General features: G+C 41.2%; 1 protein-coding gene across 7 annotated transcripts in view; it reads right to left on the minus strand.

The window, feature by feature from the left end:
• PIAS2 (protein inhibitor of activated STAT 2) overlaps window positions 1-19,337 on the minus strand; it is a 451,007-nt gene that overhangs the window by 311,007 nt on the left and 120,663 nt on the right. For all 7 annotated transcript variants that reach the window (XM_085629369.1, XM_085629360.1, XM_085629352.1 and 4 more), the window contains exons 3-5: window positions 6,595-6,679; window positions 5,783-5,833; window positions 5,585-5,675 (exon numbers count right to left, since the gene is read on the minus strand). In XM_085629369.1, the coding sequence (XP_085485495.1) occupies window positions 5,585-5,675; window positions 5,783-5,833; window positions 6,595-6,679 (227 nt within the window). The remainder of the gene's footprint in view (window positions 1-5,584; window positions 5,676-5,782; window positions 5,834-6,594; window positions 6,680-19,337) is intronic.

Genomic DNA, 19,337 nt, shown 5'->3' on the forward strand with positions numbered 1-19,337 from the left:
TGCCCCCTTGCCAAACAACAGATATCAGTCCCCTGTTCCAGTCAATGCGACCAGACTGGAATATGACCATTTAGTACAATTTACAATGTGTCTCTCTTTAGAAGGCCTACATTTAGCCTGTTAGTGTACTTCTGTTATGAGTTACTTTATTACTATTGTCACATGGAATTTTGCAGATCATTTATTTATTTAATTAATTGTTTAGAAGTATTATAAAAATGTATTCTGCTGCACAATACCTAGAGATACCTTTCTCACCCCGCACACTCACCCACCATTTAATCTGCACAATCACCCAGACATTACGCTGGTAGTCAGATACTGCCCACCCGCCACTCACACAGTGCTTACTTACTCACATTCCCCTCACCCTCCACCCACACCTCTCACCCTGAACTCAAACCGCTCAACCTGCACTTAAACTATTGACATACCGCTCTCCCTATACTCACACTCATATTACCTTGTATGGGGTAACATCTCTCACCATGTACACTCAAACAATTCTCATTCTGCACTGAACACACATCAATCACCGTGCATTCAGGCACTTTCCCTCTGCACTCAGTCACTCATCAACCTTCGTCCATGCAACACTCACCCTGCACAGAAAACACTCACACCATTCTCCCTGCACTCATACACTGCTCCCACGCCTCTTATTAATCCCATAGGTAAAACCAAATGCAGTTACAAATGCTTGTTAAGTAACAGTATCGCAAGAAGACAGAAAATACATTGGCTGCAACATCAGGAGACAATTTCGGAAAACATCTTGTTGGATTCACAATAGGCAGTTATCAGGCTGTAGAGGTGAGGTTTGGCCAAAGAACAAAACACCATTCTATTGTGCCTAAACAGAATGAACTCTCAATCCGATAAAAACCAAATAAGTAACCAGAGGTAGGAGTGAGAAGCCATCAGCATTTTTATAACATCAATGTTCGAGCAAGCAGCACCCAGACACTGGTACGCACTGGCCCACTGTATGCTCCCCTTCGGAAGCACCCACCATACTACAATATCAAACACCATTTCCAACTATACACCACTTCACACCGTTTAACCCCATCACAAACCACAGGATTGTAGACAGAACACCAGAGCACAAGATTCACCAAACCACACAAAATGCAATACATCCCTTCACATCACACCACTTCAGTCGTCACAAAACTCAATCACTACTCAACACCAATGAAACAACCAGACCCCAACCCATTTAATACTAATACACATCACACATCATCAAACTATATCGCAATGCTTACCATTGTATCAAAGCTTCCAAACAAGGTTATAAGCCTTCACACACAAACACCAATAATTCACTGCCACCAGATATTAGCCTAAAGAGGAGGTAGGTGATGGGGAGATAGCCATTTGAGTACATAATAATAATCTAATAAAATAAGAAGGATTGGTAAAATGAACAAAGCAGGAAAACAAAGTATAGATTACATCCTGTCACAGGTCCAATCTTCCAGCTTCGACTGCAGTACACACACTAACATTCTATTACATCATTCAGTCTCACCAGTCTCAGTATTCCACTCTCAGCATAACAGACACCAGTACAGACATACAGGAAATAGGAATACAGGATCCTACAAGCAGTCTTTTAGATTTTCTTTTGTGAACTCATTTGTTGCTTTCTCTGCTTCTAACCTAAGTTTTTTTTTAAAGAAGATGTTTGCGGCCGCTCCAAGGGTCTAATGGAATCAATATTTACCTGTCTGGCTCTCCTTACCCCTCGAGGCAAAGGTGGGAATTAAAATTATTTATTTTGTAAAGCTCCTACATGCACTTTAGATACGTTCAAGACTGATGGAGTAGTGCTGTAACCCCTCATGGTCAATACTTTTAAAGTCTATGGCATTAGTCTTCCATCCACACTGTCTGCTCTACGCTGGCAGGGGTGAATTACTACCCCATTCACTCCTCTGATTTCCTCCTAGAGGCTCTCATTACTATGTGATTTTCACATATACTTTCTGTAGACAAGAGCCACATACTTCACTATATTCCCCACTCAAAGTATCTACCAAATGTCCGCGATTACCACACTGATGCAAGGGGCTCTTTATACCGTACATCCTTACTGAGGAAGGTTCCCACAGACCCTACTCTAGAGTTCAGTCGGTGCCCGTTTCCAGGGATATGTCTGCCATACGTGTTGATTTCTTTCTATGGCAACATCTGCAGTCCTGTTTACCTTTCATAGGCTTCAATTGCATATCGTGGGTCTTAAGGATTCTCAGCCGTGCCCCCACCACCATCTCAGGGTGGTGTCTAGAGCCTGGGTACTCTGAAACATTTTCCCAGGTGACACAAGGTTTAGCCTGTGTTGTAACTGAGGGCTGCATTGAAGCCAGCAGGCTGGTGGTCAGGGTCTTAGGGGAGTGGATGGTGGGGGCATTGGGGGAAAAGTGGGTGTATGGGAAGTGAAGCATATACATCTAGTGGCTAAAGTGCACAATGTCAAGCCAGAACACCTGGGATTAATCCCGGCTTCTCCACTTCTTCAACAAACTGTGTGATCATCAGGCAATTGTTTTATTTCACTTTCCCTCATTTTTCTTCATTATCACATATAAGAGGACCTTGAAATACATAACTTAAGGGTGTGCACTGAACAAAACCTACTTCTGCATTCGATTTAACTAGAATATTGTTCATGAATAACAGGAACCCAGGCCACCCAAATAGTTCTCATAACAACTGACTTACGTCTTAGTTTACTTGTGGCCTTGTTGTCAGGATGGGGGGAATAAATAATGTTTCTAAATTCATGTTTCAAAACTATCAATTTAAAAAAAAAAATCTCAACGCACTGATATAATCTGATTTATTATGGTAAAAGGTTCTACATGTTCATAAAATGCACTTTTGGAATTCTGAAGAGACTTTATCATACTTTTTCAAATTTGCTACAAGATGTCTAAAAATGACAGTGTTTCTAAAGTTAAAGGGTGCAGTACAGCCTAGTTGCTTCCTTTCTTTCACTTCAATTAACCTTTAAACAAATGATTGCTGTTTATTAATATCTTTTTAGTGTTAGTGCTGAATGAAGTAAGCAGTAGCCCAGCGCTGCTGCTAACCAGGAGGCAGGCTGTAGAGGTCAGGAGGGCCGCATGCAGTCCCTGGGTCGTACTTTGAGTATCAGTGGTCTAGAGAGAGAACAAAATGGTCAGGTCCCCGTGTTCAGGCATCTACTCCATCTTGCTTTTTGGTTTTGCTTGTTTTGCACTCACAGCTCTTATTTCCCACGCAAACAGCACTCTGGATCTTAGTGCTGCAGTACCCCGGTGTGGGATAACACCCACTGCAGTTTTGAGGGCCTACGATCATCTGTTACTTGGCATAAAGCACTCTGTATAATGACGGGGGAATCAACACCATTGCTCCTATCCAGCTGTCTACTTGTCTAGAAGTTGCATCTTTTTTTTGTTTGTTTTTTTTAGAGCAAGGGGTAGGTTTTGGGAGTTGTTTGAACACCAAGAGCAGATGGCATGAACTGTAGCTGGGTATGCATTCTAAAGAACAGGCACAAGCAACTGAAACGCTTGGAAGCATTGTGGTGAGTGACATGTAACTAGCTGAGAAAGATAAGGAGGATATGTGCCGTCAAATCTTATGAATATAAGAGTGAGTAGCTTGCAGTGCCATGTTTTATGACAGAAGCATAACCCGTTAAGTGTCAATGAAATGTGAAATTATTTAGCCATAAATAGAGAATGTCTATTGAGCGGTTCTCCAACCAGTAATGTGTTACAATTGTACAGTTTACATATAGCTAGGGAATTGATCATGAACTTTTGCCTCGAATGGGAGATGCAGTGATGTCATGAGAGAAAAGAAGTCAAGAATTATGGGCCTCATTATGACTTCATCGGTGCAATCGCCAGCCACCACGGCGGCGGGACCAGGTACTCCGCAGAGCAGCTAGCTTCTATGCCTGCCATATTTCAACATTACTGTGGGGCTGGCAGTTGCACGACAGAGAATGAATCCGGAGTGAAATGCAGGTCACACAGGGTACTGCATTACAGATCCGGACTGTACTTCTGGCCAGTCAGTGGTGTGTTTTTTTAAAACAGTGTTAGGACCTGAGGGCACACACGTCCTCAGGTCATCATTTGCCAATTTCTCTCTACTTACTGCCAACTCGCGAATGGCGGTGTCCACACCAGCGAAATGTCTGAGGTACGGCAAGTTGTGATTTGCATGGCGATACAAATCCCTGCACTGCCACCATTCGCCGCTCCCACCTCTCCCGCCATTGCATTGGTGCCACCAATGTCGGCGGAGGCAGAGGTCGCATTGCATTCCTCCCACCCCCTTTGTAATCGGGTGGTCAGACTGCCAGAAAGTGACAGCGATCATCTGGACCAGGGTCGTAATCAGTCTATAAGTGTTAGTCGCAGCAAAATGCATCTTTGCCAAGAATGAGAGCTACGCTTACGAGGCCCTCCTTGGACTGGCTTATGTTCTCTAGAATTTTATATAAATTTTAATAAGATGGTTCTCTACTAAAGACTATTAGGGACCACCCCCCATTGCCATAGCACTGAGACCCATTTCAGTGGGACTAGTCAAGCTTTCCTTTTCTTCTTATACAAGATCATGGTCGGCAAACTCAGTTATAGACTTTGTTCCTGGTCTGATTACAGCCACTCATCTTCACTATCTGCTTTCTATATTTGAGGCGCAGTAAGTGTTCGATCTGTACCTGAAACAGCACAGATGATTGGGAGAGAGCGTGTTGAGCATGCAACAGTGTGAGTGAGCATGAGGTAGTAGCAGTGAGTGAAAGAGGCGTGATGATATGAATAAAAATGTGAGTAACAACAAGTTTGAGTCTTTGAACAAATGTGGTACTGTGGAAGTGTGCAAGAGAGTCTATTGGGAAGTCTTCTAGTATCATGCTGGATGCATAATCATTGATATTGAGACAGAAAGTTTATCATGGAGAAAGTACTGAGCGATGTGGTGAACTCTCACAAAATCAACCACATAAATTTTCTTCTACCCGATTAGATTTTGGCAATCGTGACTAGTCCAACATTCTTACAAATCTCCTGCTAATAAAACATCATATTCAGTAATATTTGAATCATGTTAAGTTTTGGTCATGTTGCTAGCTCAATGTACTGTGAAATAACCACTATGAAGGTCATTTTCCCATAATTCACCTAGATGGGCAGCAACTAACGTTCCATGTAGAAACATCTATTAATATTGGCATATTACGATAGAAGCTAGTACTAACATGGAATTTTTGTAAAATATCCCTTGGAAACTCAAGTGTCAATTTTTTTTTTTTTTTTAGGTATTTTTACACTGCAAGAGAGAACATGTTAATGTTTGGTACTTACACCACAAAAATCATGAGGGTGTTTCAACATATTCTGATGCCTCAACAGACTGTAGACTGTAGGAAATAATTCACTAGTCATCATCTGTACCTCTTCGTTATATTCTACTTGTCTTATCTTATTGCTTGCAAATTCAAAAACTTAACATGATGACCAAACGTGATAAAACATCATAACTTTTTATACAACAGACAATAACGACTTACAGGCAAAGGAAACAGCTTCCCGTTCACTTTTATGCAAAGCCCGCTTGGATAGTTATCCTCCTGAGGACAGCTAGTTTCTGCTAGACACAACCTGCAGAAAAAAATAGTTTTTATTCCCAAATGGTATTTCACATATGAGTAACAGAGTGGTTTGTATCACACAAACAATAAAAATCCGAATGAAAAATCGAAAGACACCTTAGCTGAACTTGAACGGTGTAATCTCTTCTTACGCCAGGAATAAAATCCCTATTGGAGAAAAAATATTTACTTTAGAAGCAGCAGTAAAACACAAAAATACTGTTTTGATACCATTAATTAAGAAACATTAATTCTTAAAAACTCTTTAGAAAACATTTTAGCTGAAAATATTTTTGAATATTTTGCATAGTAGTTTTTTTTTTTTAAAAGAGACCTTCAATGTACAGAAACTGCAGAGCTAGGAGAAATTTGAATTCATTTGTCTGAAAAAAGAAGGACTTGAACGTTTTAAGAACATAACTTGAAAACTTGATGTCTAATAGAGGTACAGTCACTGTCACCATAGGCCTGCATTGCTATTGAAAGCTTATTATTGGAATCAATTGCTTTTGTAAGCTCATCAGGGATAGTAAGGAGTGATAATACCATTTCCCGTTGGAAGGCAGCTTTTCCATGGACAGACTGGTTTGAGATGTGGCAGATTTATGTTTTGGTTGTGTTGCTATGGGTCATATGGGAAAAGTATTATTTTGATAGTGGTTCATGCTTTTGGAGACTACTAAATTGACCTTACTAAGCAATGCTAAATAATTTACACCAGAAGAGGGGTAACAGCTGAAACCTCTATCACAGCGTTGAAGTAATTCACAATATGGCAGCTACTGAAAGTATATGAAATAAAATGCCCAAGTCAAAGAATGTTAGCAAGCATGTGTAGTACATACAGCAAATAGTGACATACTTCCCACATTTTATAGCCATCACAACCAGTATATTAGCAACAATACAGGCAGAAAGTGTTTTCTTACCTCGAAATGCATATTTCTCTCACTTGTTGAGGTGTCAATGCAAAAATAAAATATTTCTCTTGAAACCTCTGAATATTACTTTGCACTAGAAAGAAAATATATAAAGCACATTCACAATCTCATTTTCTGAAATAAAAAAACTAAAGGAAATTATGCAAACATTATAATTATTGCACTCAAACTTTTCAATCACATAACATAGATATTTGTAATCACCCACTAAAATGTATACCTTCAGGTATCCGCGTCTTACAAATTGACTAGAGAATTTAACATACAACCGCATTCCTATAGCAATTAGGTCAATGCCCATTAACAATACACCTAAATAACCACACATCTCAATGTTTTCCTATATTCCTAAGCATGTTCTCAACTGGGATGGTAGAAAAAAGGAAAATGTTGTATACCTGTAACATTTTATTCTCTGGCATGTATATCTCCCGAAGAAGAACATACTAGTTTCCGCAGACCACCATCCCCACGTGGTTTCATTTGAGAAAAACATGACTTTAAAGAAATCATCATATTGTAAGCTTTACTATTTTTTAGCAATATAATTAATGTTATAAAATGATATACATATGCTAAAAGCCTCAACAGCATCATTGTTCTATTAATTTGATGCTGCTACTGTACTGCAGCATCCAAATAATGAATGCCTCCTGGATTAGAGAGAAAGATGCTAGCATATTGGAAAAGAAAGGAAGTTAGCAATGTTGAAATTCAGAACCACCTTGTAAAGCAGACCTGCACAAGACCAACTGTCATCTCTATCCTCGTGGAAAAAGGGTATCTCAGATGGCACTCATCTTAAAGGCAGAATTAATAGCAAGATAAAACACAGGAATTAAAAAACAAATCTGGGTTGCCGGAGGTTTAGCCAGAACAACATTTTGCATTAAAATATGAAAGGGCATTGCATTAGGAAAACATAAAAGATTTTTTTTGAAGAAATGGCATATTATCAGTCTACATAAGGCAGAATCAAAAGAAAAATCATAATCATAATCAAGGGGAGTAGATAAGGAACAATTGTATGTAATATTCGAGGATGAAGACAAACTCAGAAGACACACTCAAATGTCTTCTTGTCCTACTGGAATTTGGTCCTCTCCAAAAACTCAAAATCTCTATTATAAAGCAAAATTCATAGGCCAGATTGATAAGGTGAGGGAGGCAAACAGATGCAGAATCTTGCAGCAGCACATTTTTTCAAGGTTCCCAATCTGTGGCAAAAAAACGCTCTTTGAGGAGATGGGTACTAGATTTCTTTCAGAATTGCAGACTCTTTTCAAAGGAGTATGCTCAAGCAGGGCTGTGCACTGATCCAACGCTACAGGAGCTCTGATGGCAAAGCAATGCTGTAACTTCCTCACAAGGATTAAAGATGGATTGCAGATACCTTCATCTCACAGGCATGAACCTAATGTATTCACTAAATCAGCATGCAGTACCTAGATCATAAAGTACATTCTGCTGAAAAGTAAATGCTCTGCTTCCGAGGTAACAAGGCCAAGTCCCAAGGGCAACATGGACAAGGCGTGCACCACTGTAAAGGACTATACCTTAAATGTTCCACAATTTATAATCACATTCTTATAATGTATTTAACTAAACCAAATGTATTCCAAATTACTGGTTAGTCAAGGCGTTGTGCTGATACAACATTATTTCTGCTAAACAATATATAAGTGCCAACATCTTAACACAGAAATCATGATTATTCAACACCTACAATGAATCTGCATTAATGACTCGTGTCCAATGCATTTCGGGACAACTCGTCCCTCCGTCAGGGGCCAATCTGTGAATACCAAAAGAAAAAACCCAAATGTACAGGGAAGGTCGATATACAGTTCATATAAACAATAATAGGTCATTTATAGAGCGCCTGGCTACCCCTACAGGTGTGGCTAGAAGCATATAAGTAGGAGTGAAAAACGAGTTCGGACTAAAATTGATATAGCTAGGTTTTCAGGCCTTTACGAAAGATTGGCTCAGATTTCTCTGCACGTGGCAGATGTGGGAGTGTGTTCCAGTTTTTGGTCGCTAGGTAGCCAAATGAGCGTGCTCCCATCCTCGCCTTATTTATCCTGGGTACTTTCAGTAGGTGCGCTCCTGTTGATCTTAGCTGCCGGCTGGGATTGTGTGGTGTAAGAAAATTATGCAGATAGCTGGGGGCTTTCCCCTGTATGCTCCTGTGACAGAAGCACAGGGCTTTGAAAAGAATTCTCTTTCCAATTGGCAGCCAATGAAGGGCATCGAGGGCTTTCGCCATTGAGGCACGTCTTGGAAGGTTAAGAACAAGGAGTGCTACCGCATTTTGGGGACGTTGAAGGCATTGTATGCAGTATTTTGGTGCACCCAGGTAAAGGGCATTCCCGTAGTCCAATTGCTAAGTCACCAGCCTGTGGACTATGGTTTTCCTTGCTAATACGGGGAGAATGTCTAAGGTTTTTTTTAGCTTCTTGAGGGTGCTAAAACATCTTCCAGCTACCTTTCTGGTTTGGGACTTCAAAGTCAGTTTTGGATCGAGCCACACTCCCAGATTCTTCACTTCGGTTTTGGGCGTAGGGACAGGTCCCAATCTCTGGGGCCACCAGGCCAAACCCCACACGGAGAGAGATTTCCCAACGATCATGACCTCTGTCTTACTGCCATTCAATTTTAGGCAGTTGTTGGACATCCATGAGGCCAGATCATTGAGACAAGAGGAGAACTGTGATGCTGATTCCCCCTAGTCTTGCGCAAGAGTCACTACAAGCTGGGTGTCATTAGCGTATGACACCATATAGATCTTGTAGTTATCCATAATATCAGCCAGCGGGCCAATGTACAGATTAAAGAGGGTGGGGTTTAGGATAGAGCCCTTTGGAACCCCTTGGAGGAGGGGCAGAGTTTTAGATCGATAAGGGTGCTGTACAACCTGGAAACTGCGGTCTTCCAGGAAGGACCACCTCCATTTTAGTGCCAACCCATCAAGTCCACCTGCCTGCAGACGCTAAAGGAGTAATCTGTGGGACACCATGTCGAAGGCGGCACTTAGCGCTTCCACCCATCTTCGTATAGATTAATTTGCAAAAAGGAGTGCTAACTCAGTTGAAAAGGATGCTCTAACGCCTGATTGTGTAGGATGGAGAAGATTGTGTGAATTGATACGCGTCACTAATAGTTTATTCACGACCTTCTCTGTGATTTTAGAGATGTAAGGCACTAGGGAGATGGGGCGGAGATTATCCAGCAGCTCAGGGTTTACTGAGGTTTTTTTTTTTTACAGGTATGACAATTGCATGCTTCCAAGATCTGGGACCACCCCACAATTGAAGGATGAGTCTATTCGTTGTTGTATAACAGGTATTATCAATTCAATGCCATCCCTTATTCTGCTAGGTGCCGCTGGATCGGCAGGGGAGCCAGATTTAATTTTTAAGGCCACTTCCCTGAGCTCAGTCATGGGGGGCGGGGGGGAGAGGGGAGCAGAGGAACTCTGTCAAGGGAAATAAACCCGGCTCAATAGGTTTCCCTTCTGATCTGGTAGAGCTATTACGTGCTTCCTCAGGGAAAGAGTTCTATATGGTTGATATTTTTTTAAGGAAACAATCAGCAATCAAATTGCACCGCTCCTCAGAGCAGGTAGGTGTAGTCAATGTTCTTTCAAGGGATGAAATCTCTTTGAGAGTAGCAAACAATTCCTTGGATGAGTTTTCTGCCATATCAATTTTCTCCTTATAATACATCAAACGCCTCTTTTTTAGTAGCGAGTGGTACTTGTTTTGTGCTGTTTTATAAGCTTCTTTAGATTCTTTAGAGAATGCTTTCCTCCATTTATGCTCTAGGCACTTACATCCTTGTTGAGCACTTCTCAACTCTTCATTGAACCAGGGTGCAAATTTAGACCCTCTCTGAGGTGTCTTTATGGTCCAGGGGGCTGCTTTGTCAACTGCATTCGTAATCCACTTCTCTACTGAGGCATTAGCCAGATTGATATCGTTACTTAGTAGAGGTGTTTTTTTTTTTAAAAGTGCGCTAGAGAAGCTATTGCAGTTAAAACTGGACCATGTCAAACGAAGGAGGGTGGGGTTACTTTTTCCTGTAAATCTTGGTTTAGGTGGGGGATACAAAATTCTATGAGGTAATGGTCGGACCAAGGAATGGGTGTCGGTGGCTCAATCACCAAACCCGGATGATTAGAAAAAATAGGATCTAACAAATGGCCCGCACAGAGTGTTGGTGCCATAGATTTAAGTTCTAATTCTAGGCTGGCCAGTTCTTTGCATAGGGTTTGAGCCACAGTCTTGAGGTGATTCTCCAAGTGTAGATTGAGATCACCCAGAACCATAAAGTTAGAATATTTAAGGGCAAGTGGTATAGCCAATTCCATGAGATTGGTTGTGAAAGCGTTAGGCAGCGCCGATGGTCCATAGATTAAGAGACCACGCATAATAAAATCATTTGCCCTCTTTAACGTGAAGTGGACCGCCTCAGGGCTTTCTAAATTAGCTTTATCCAGAGTGCAGTTAAGGGACAGATGAAAGATAATATCTATTCCGCCTCCACGCTTATGCGTGCGGTCTTGTCTGAGCATGCCATAATTATTAGGGAGTGCTTCTAAAATATCGGGGGCCGAGGCCTCACTGAGCCAGGTTTCAGTGAGGAACATGCATGCTTCTCTCATAACAAAAGCAACTTTACCATATAACAACTACACACATTCTGATGATTTGTTCGTTAGCCAAGAACTGTGTGCTATCAGTGCTGGTCATGAATATCCTGTGTGATATATACCTGGTGTCTTTTGTATGTCTTATGCCAATTCCGAAAGTAGACCACCGTGACTTCCAAACCACAATCCACCATGCATCACGTGCAACGATCGCGTACTTACTAATATCGTGCAATGTGAATACCAAATGATTTCTATAAAAGTCAGCGGGCAGATGATTGAGGACCCCTGGTAGTTTTACACTAGTTGTAGTTGTGTGTTCATTTTATGAAGATATTGAGTTTGTTTTCCTAGGTTTCCCTTTTTTTTTTTTTTTTTGCTTCTATATGGCAGACTTATGCATTCTCAATATATGCACATCTAAGACAGATAGTGTAGATGGAGAGCCCAACCACTCCCTATCAAGTATTTTGCCATGGTGAGGGATTATCTTACCACTGGTGTGAAACCAGAGGGGACAGACACACTGGGGACACATAGTTCTGAATATGATGCTGTGAAGAAAACAAATGTTTTGTCGCAGAGATGCATCCGCAATGTAACATGAAAACGGTTAAATTGTATGCAGCTGAATAACCTTACTGTGGATATCTAATTGTATTTATTGTAAGCTTGTTAATCATACAAATGCCAATAAAAGAGATTTAGAGAAAAAAAACAACGGGTAGATCTGCAAAATTGTTGATAAAAGAAGCAAATGACTTAGTAACGCTTACCAATCACATCTCGATCTGACCTCACTGAACAGCGCCCCATCTCGGTTAGTCAGTCGACTTCAATACTGTTTGTTCAATTCAAATAGGGCTGTAAGCGGAAGTGCACTCCATTCAACAAGCCTGACGATGGACCTAGTCAAATTGTTCACTTGTTAACATGTACTAAACGTGTATACTGATCCCCAGTGCGTGCCACGTAAATCTACAGAAAAGGTGCTATATGCCCAACTTCATAGAAGCACACAACAGTATGTTACTCACTAAAAGCATAAAGAGTGCTGGTTGATAACAATACCAGTCCTCGATATGGTAAACAGTGCTAACTACATGGCCCGAATGTCCTCAAATACATCATCTCGACCAAAAACGCTTGTAAATTAGGCCTTTAAAGTGGGGTAGAAACTGTGTTATAAAAGTGAATTAATATCCAAGTAATTTGCTCCATTTTTCAACACTTTTTGACTTTGCTAGAAACATTTGGTATTCACATTGTGCGATATTAGTAAGCATGCTATAGATGCACGTGATGATGCATGGTGAATAGTGGTTTGGAAGTCACGGTGGTCTACTTTCATTTGGAATTGGCATAAGACATACAAAAGACACTAGGTGTATATCACACATGATATCCATGACCAGCACTCATAACATATGTCTTGGGTAACTAACAAACCATCAGAAAATGTGTAGTTGTTATATGGCAAAGTAGTGTTTTTAGGATACGAACATGCATGTGAACTGTGTATCAACCATCCCTGTACATTTGTGTTTTTTCTTTTGGTTTTCACAGATTGGCCCCTGACGAAGGGACGAGCTGTCCCAAAATGCATTGGGCACACGTCATTAATGCAGATTAATTGTAGATGTTGAATAATCATGATTTTAGTGTTAAGATATTTGTTCTTGTATATTGTTTAGCAGAAATAATGTTGTATCAGCACAACGCGTTGACCAACCAGTAATATGGAATAAATACGGTTTGGTTGCATACATTATAAGAATGTGACGATTTTTCCAAGTTGCTCTTGGTTCTCAGCCTTGTTCTCACATGTATAGCATGTGCTTGGCCGCAGTCGTAGAAGTGTAACACACTGATCGTTTTATTACGGATTAAACTGCACAAACTCCAACAAACGAGAGTGCACAATCTACATACCTTACTGCTTCCCAGTAACGCCATACAGACACTGGTTGGATTTAAACCATAGACCCTTGTAAACAGAACAGACACAGAGGTTAAAGTATATGCTCCCACTGAAACCAAGAAATCAGATGGTGGCTTGTTCATGTTCTTCTTTTTAGCACTGAAAGTTGATTGCATTTGGGATTTTATATTTCCTCTATCAGGTTGGCTGCTTCCAAGAGAGTAACTACCTCCCATCACACTGGTGTAAATGAGGACCACTGATGATAATGCTGCTAGTGCTCCAGTTCCAAACTCATAATGGGACTTTCTCGAATTCCACTCTTTATCCTCCAAGATTTGGATGGGGGAAGTTGTAAAAGGAACTGTTTTTCCAGGACCCTTGGGTAAGCCCCTATTTCTAGAATACTAACCGCTAGGGCTGATCTGACAGAGTAGTTGTAGTGACTTTGGAGAACAAACCATATCACCTGCCCTTTCACTTATGACTCCTTGGTGCAGGCTGGCAGGGAGGTCAGGGAACTTGGCCCACTTCCTTGTATTACGCCATCGGGGTTCCTTTCTCGTGGAATGGAAAACTCTATCTATATCAAATCTCTATGGCATCAGACAGGAGGTCGATTCAGCTGTCACTGATGAAGACGAGCCAGGAGCAAGGTTAATGAATGGACTTCAAGCATGATTGCTCACAAGTTTAGGTAGATCTGGTTTTCCTGTGATCCGACCATCCTGGGAATGCATGATTCTTCATGGCACATGTCACAATAGTAGCACACAGAGAGAAGGCCAAGCACTTTTCTCCCAAACTACTATCTAAATGTGTAATGTTTTGAGTGTCATCTTTAGGAAATTGTGATTCAACAAATAAGCTGCCAGACCTAGAAGGGTTGGCAAGAAACAACAGAAAAATGCAGGTCAGCAAAGTGTCCGGTGGTACAAAAATGCTGAGATGCAAGATCCAGTGCACATAACTCATCAAAAAACAAGACCTGCATCAGTCAACGAAATAACATTCTGTGGGGCAAGCAAAACAGGGTTTTAAGATAAATAAAGGCTATCCTCTACTTCAACAGCTTTGAGAAGCATTTTCTGGTCCTGAATTGGTATTCATTGCTGGGAATTAAAAGTGAGCCCAGATGCATCCTATGCCGATGATACGCAACTCGTGATCTCCTTCTCCAACAACTCTACACAGAACCTATGTGAATTACAAGACGACATGGCGGTTATTGCGGAGTGGATGGCGGCTAACTACCTACAGTTAAACTCAAGCAAATCAGAAATTCTTCTATTGGGGAGAGATATCATCAAATGGAGCAACCACTGGTGGCCCCCCTCCTTAGGACCACCTACCCAGCCCAAAGCGGTGGTAGATCCTGGGTGTCTGGATCAATAGCGCCTTGAAGCCCAGTTGAAATCGATGGTAGGTGTCTGTTTCGGAATCCTACGAGGACTAAAACTCATTCTGGGATTTTTTTTGCTCTCATACTCACCAGGTGATTATCCAGTCCACTATACTTTCTAGGCTGCATTGCGCTGTATTTGGGATCCAATAAGACAGTGACCAAAAGACCTCAGCTAGCACAGCTTTTATTTGCCCACCCTAAGTTCTGTTCAGTTTCCAGCCTTAACCACAATCTGCATTGGCTCCCTGTGTAAAAGATAATTTATTTAAAGGCTCTATGCATTACTCATAAAATCCTTACCTCTCAAGGGCCTTCCATTCTATCCAATCTGCTCCAGCCATATGTCCCCTTGTGGGCCTTGTGCTCAGCTAAGCTCTATCTAGCCCGTGTTCCTCGTGTCAGAAGAGCAAGTGCAGGATTGCGCTTTCTGTGCCAAAGCTACCGCCCTTTGGAACGCTCTACCTCTGTCTATCAGGAGCATTCAGAATCATTGGGCCTACAGAAGGGCCATGAAGACCAGGCTATTTTGTGTTTAATCCTCTGTATATCTCCTTTTGCCCTCCTTTTTTAGATTAGCGCTGGGATGGCCCCTTGCTGGGGCAGTCGTGCTCTTTACAAATACCTTAACATAACATGTAGGAGTGAACAACTTAACAAGCTGTTACTGATAAAAATGAGCCCTCTTTTACGTTTCAGAAGGAGCCTTTTCACTTCCATTAAATATCAAAGTGAGGTGGATGAAGACTGCACTCTACATATGAACCCAACTAAACTGAACAAGAAGGATGGACTGAGCGGTAGACCGGTCCTACATTGCTTTCCCTGGTACCGCGAGAATTCGTTCCGCACACAGCGCCAGTCTCTACCAACTAACATCCGAACATCCCTTGACGAAGGCATTATTGCCGAAATGCATTGGGATTGTACCACACCATGATTACCCTGAATTACATGTTTTCCACAATGGATTCTGGGAAATGAAGTTTTCAACTCTAATAAAGTTTTCATTCAAATGAACTAAAGAACTTTTTCATACAACATTGAATTATAACAGTGAAACCTTATATAGGACTCAATACTCAGTGCCCGGGGGACATACCCCAAGGTTCTGGGGATGCACCAACAATTCATATTCTACGCTCTAATTCGGTGAGTAATACCCCGGAGCACTAGAGAACTATTTCACCATAATCTACAAACACAGGTAGTGCGCGCACTATACCCCCCTGCTCAATAGCTTTGTTCCCTAGTAAGAGTTGGCACAAGGCAGAGGAGGCTGGTGGGGAGACTTTACTTCAGTCAGTAATTCCTGTTCTTATGAACTGTTTATCTCTTCTTAAACCTTGTTAAGTAGCTGTAACATCATTCCTGATTATGAAAAAGGATGTAGTACAACAACCTAACTAATTAAAACACTAAAAGAAGGTCATGCGATATGGGAGGCTGAAAGAGCACAGTTTGATTTTCATTTGATTTATTGCTTTACGGTGCCCATTTGTTGGGTAAATAAGTAGATACATATAGATCACTAAGCCATAGTGGTATGAAAGGACTGGTCCTGTCTATACAGGTCTTAAACATTTTTTTTTGTGAAGTGAGGAAACGTTTTGTTTAGGCAGAAAAAGCGTTTAATTCTGGTCATATCACCAAATTTGCAGAATGTAAATTATGTTTTTATAATTTACTTTAATTATCTTTCATATTGCGGCTTAGTGAATATCAATTTCTGAAAAAATACATTTTAGTTTCTATATGCAATAGTGTGCATACTGGATAGGAATGGCTAGTATGCCTTTTATATATCTGCCAGTCCTCACACCACAACCTAAATAATATTGTTTTAATCAAATGCATCTCCAAAAGTATAAAAACGTCATCTATGCACACTCTAACTTCAAACTCATGGGCTGGCTCCCTCTTGTGCAAATATGCCAAGTCTGCGCAATCTAAGCAGCCACAAAAAAAAAATGATAAACTTAAAAGTAATATATTGAACCTCTTCAAATGCACTACACATTCCCAGTGATAATGGAAAGTGAGAAATGAAGGGACACTCCTGCCATGGAGGAAGAGGCAACTACTATAAAAGGCGTTTTGATGGGCGTGCGCAGAATAACAAAGTCCAGATCGAAGAGATCATTTTTTGCTTAGGTTTCTTTCCCGACATTTTGAACTACTGGTCGTACGAACGGGCACATACAGCTGTGGGAACGTTTTCCCTCCTTAAGACTCCAGAGTACTGCCTGGAGATCTCATTACACCCAATGGTTCTAATCTATTTGATCTCAGTTATTTGAAATCTTGCGAAAAGGTGGGCAAATTATATGGATTGCCGCAGTCTCTCGAGTGGGGAGCTTAACAGTAACGTCTGAACTTGCATACAGACTCCGATCGGGTGCAGGGTTTGATATATATTTACCTTTGAGCTCGTGACATTTGCTCTTGATATTCTCTGAAAACGAGAATCACCAGCTGGAATCTATATTCTCACTGGGACAGATCTTGAGTAGAGCACAGGGATTTTCATGAAATTGGGAACCTGGCATTGCATTGGTCGGTGAAACTCTATAGGAGCCCTGATGAAGTTCTCCCAAAGAGAACGAAACGCTTTGGCTGGAATTTAAAGCACTATTGATACTGATTGAAAAATAAAGAAACCTAAGCTAAAAATTATCTCTTCGATCTGGACTTTGTTATTCTGCGCACGCCCATCAAAACGTATTTCAAGGATCTGGAGCACAGATGCATTAATAGACGGTTGATGTCGGGGCATGTTGCGCGGGAATTGTATATATTCAAAACTGGTATGAGGTGCAGAAATTTGTAGTCGACCGTCTTTTCTATATTTTTTTATGTTTAACTACTATAAAAGGCTCTTCATCAAAGTATAAACCATGTAACTTTCTGGTTTGCCAAACTTGTGGGGCGCTTGGTTTTTATCTGGAGTGCACTTATACCAAATCAGAGGAGTACACCCACCAACAGCCAGGCACACGCAAATGAAACTCATTGCACATAGTGACAAAGGGGTGTTTAAACAAAATTGTGAGTTTTAAAATATCGGAAGACATAAATATCGTAAATTAAATATTGTGACACAGATATTGTGGTGCACAAATATCGTTTACTAGAATATCGTTTTTGAGGAAAGTAATATTGTTTTAAGGAATAAAAATATTGTTTAATTATTTTGTGTTTTCACTGAAATATCAATTTTATGTCTTATTACTTTTTTGAAAATACAGCTTGTAATTCAATAATTAATATTTATTTATAGTGGTTTAGCAGGTTGTTGGGTGAGTAGGGTGGGAAGTTAATTCGGTAATAGTTGTGAATTATTTAACTGATTTCATTTAATTATGTGATTGATATTTATTATGTAAATTATGTAATACTGATTTATTTTCATGATTTGCAGGCTGTTAGGTTTCTAGCGATATGTGATGGGACGTTAAGTAATAATTAAATAACGATTGTTAATTATTTAATTGATTTTTAATTATGTAACTTATGGAATACTTCTTCATCTTACTTATATTTTAGTTTCCAGCTCCTAGGTTTGTAGGGGCCTAGGGTGGGAAGTTACTTAAATAATAATTAACAATTATTAATCGTTAATTATTTGATTGATTTTAAATATGTAAATTATGGAATTCTTATTTTTTTGATTATATTTTAGGTGCGGGCTGCTAGGTCTGTAGGGATATAGGATTGAAAGCCAATAAATGAATAACATTTATTAATTGGTCATTTTGTTATTGATTAGTAATTATGTGTTTATTTAATGTATATATATACACACACAATATGTGTGTGTGTACACACACACACACACACACACACACACACACACACACGCATATATATTATATGTTTTTGCGTAGAGTGCAGTAGAAATAGTACAATTAACCTCTGCACAGTTTAACTCTTTCTCTACTGTTGCCCTTTTTAGGTCTCGCCTGGCTATCGCGTAAGCGATCGCACAGCGAGACTTATGTAGGGGCTTCCGAAAATGCTCCCAAAAGCTTCCCAGGCGGATCGGGGGGCGGTTACGCGCACAACCACGCGCATTCCATTTGCCACTAGCTACTTCCTGCGCGTGCGCCGCCTCACGCATTCAGAGAGATTTAGTAAGGGGCACAATACCTTAGGAATGCGGTTTATGGCCAGTGCATGTGAGGCATTCAAGCACGAATCTGGCATCTGGCATCGGACTTGAAAGCAGCAGACTGCTTTCGCCAGAACTTTTGTTATAACTCACACCCCATATGCTCATTCCCTCCCACCCTTCCTCTGGTGTCCGTTTTTCTTGTTGTTTACAAACCGCGCTGTGAGACCGGCCTTGTGGCGTGGACCCTCCCGACCAGCAAGCAACCCTGCAACCGCACCTGATCCCCGGTGTCACAGACTTCCGGCCACCATGGCCCAACAAACCCGATGGGCGGCCGGGGCCCCAGCAAAACCCACGACACTACCACGCATGCCCGGCCGAGGGAGAGAGACACCCCCAAGCAAGACCGGGAGACGCCGTCTCGGTCACACCTCTGATCTCCTCCCCAAGGAGGTTTTCGATCGGCCACCAGGCCCCTGGTGAGCGGGCGTCTCGCATGCTGGGCATCTGGAGTCCCTCCCAGACCAACCTGAACAGATCAAAGGGCCGAGCGGCAGGAAATCCCGACACACCGCCCCCAGGCACCAAGACACCTCTCCGCGAGGACTCCCGACTTCAAAGAGGAGGGGGAGTATAACAA

Source organism: Triturus cristatus, chromosome 2_1 (genome assembly GCF_964204655.1).
Source record: "Triturus cristatus chromosome 2_1, aTriCri1.1, whole genome shotgun sequence".
In the NCBI taxonomy this organism is placed as follows: Eukaryota; Metazoa; Chordata; class Amphibia; order Caudata; family Salamandridae; genus Triturus; species Triturus cristatus.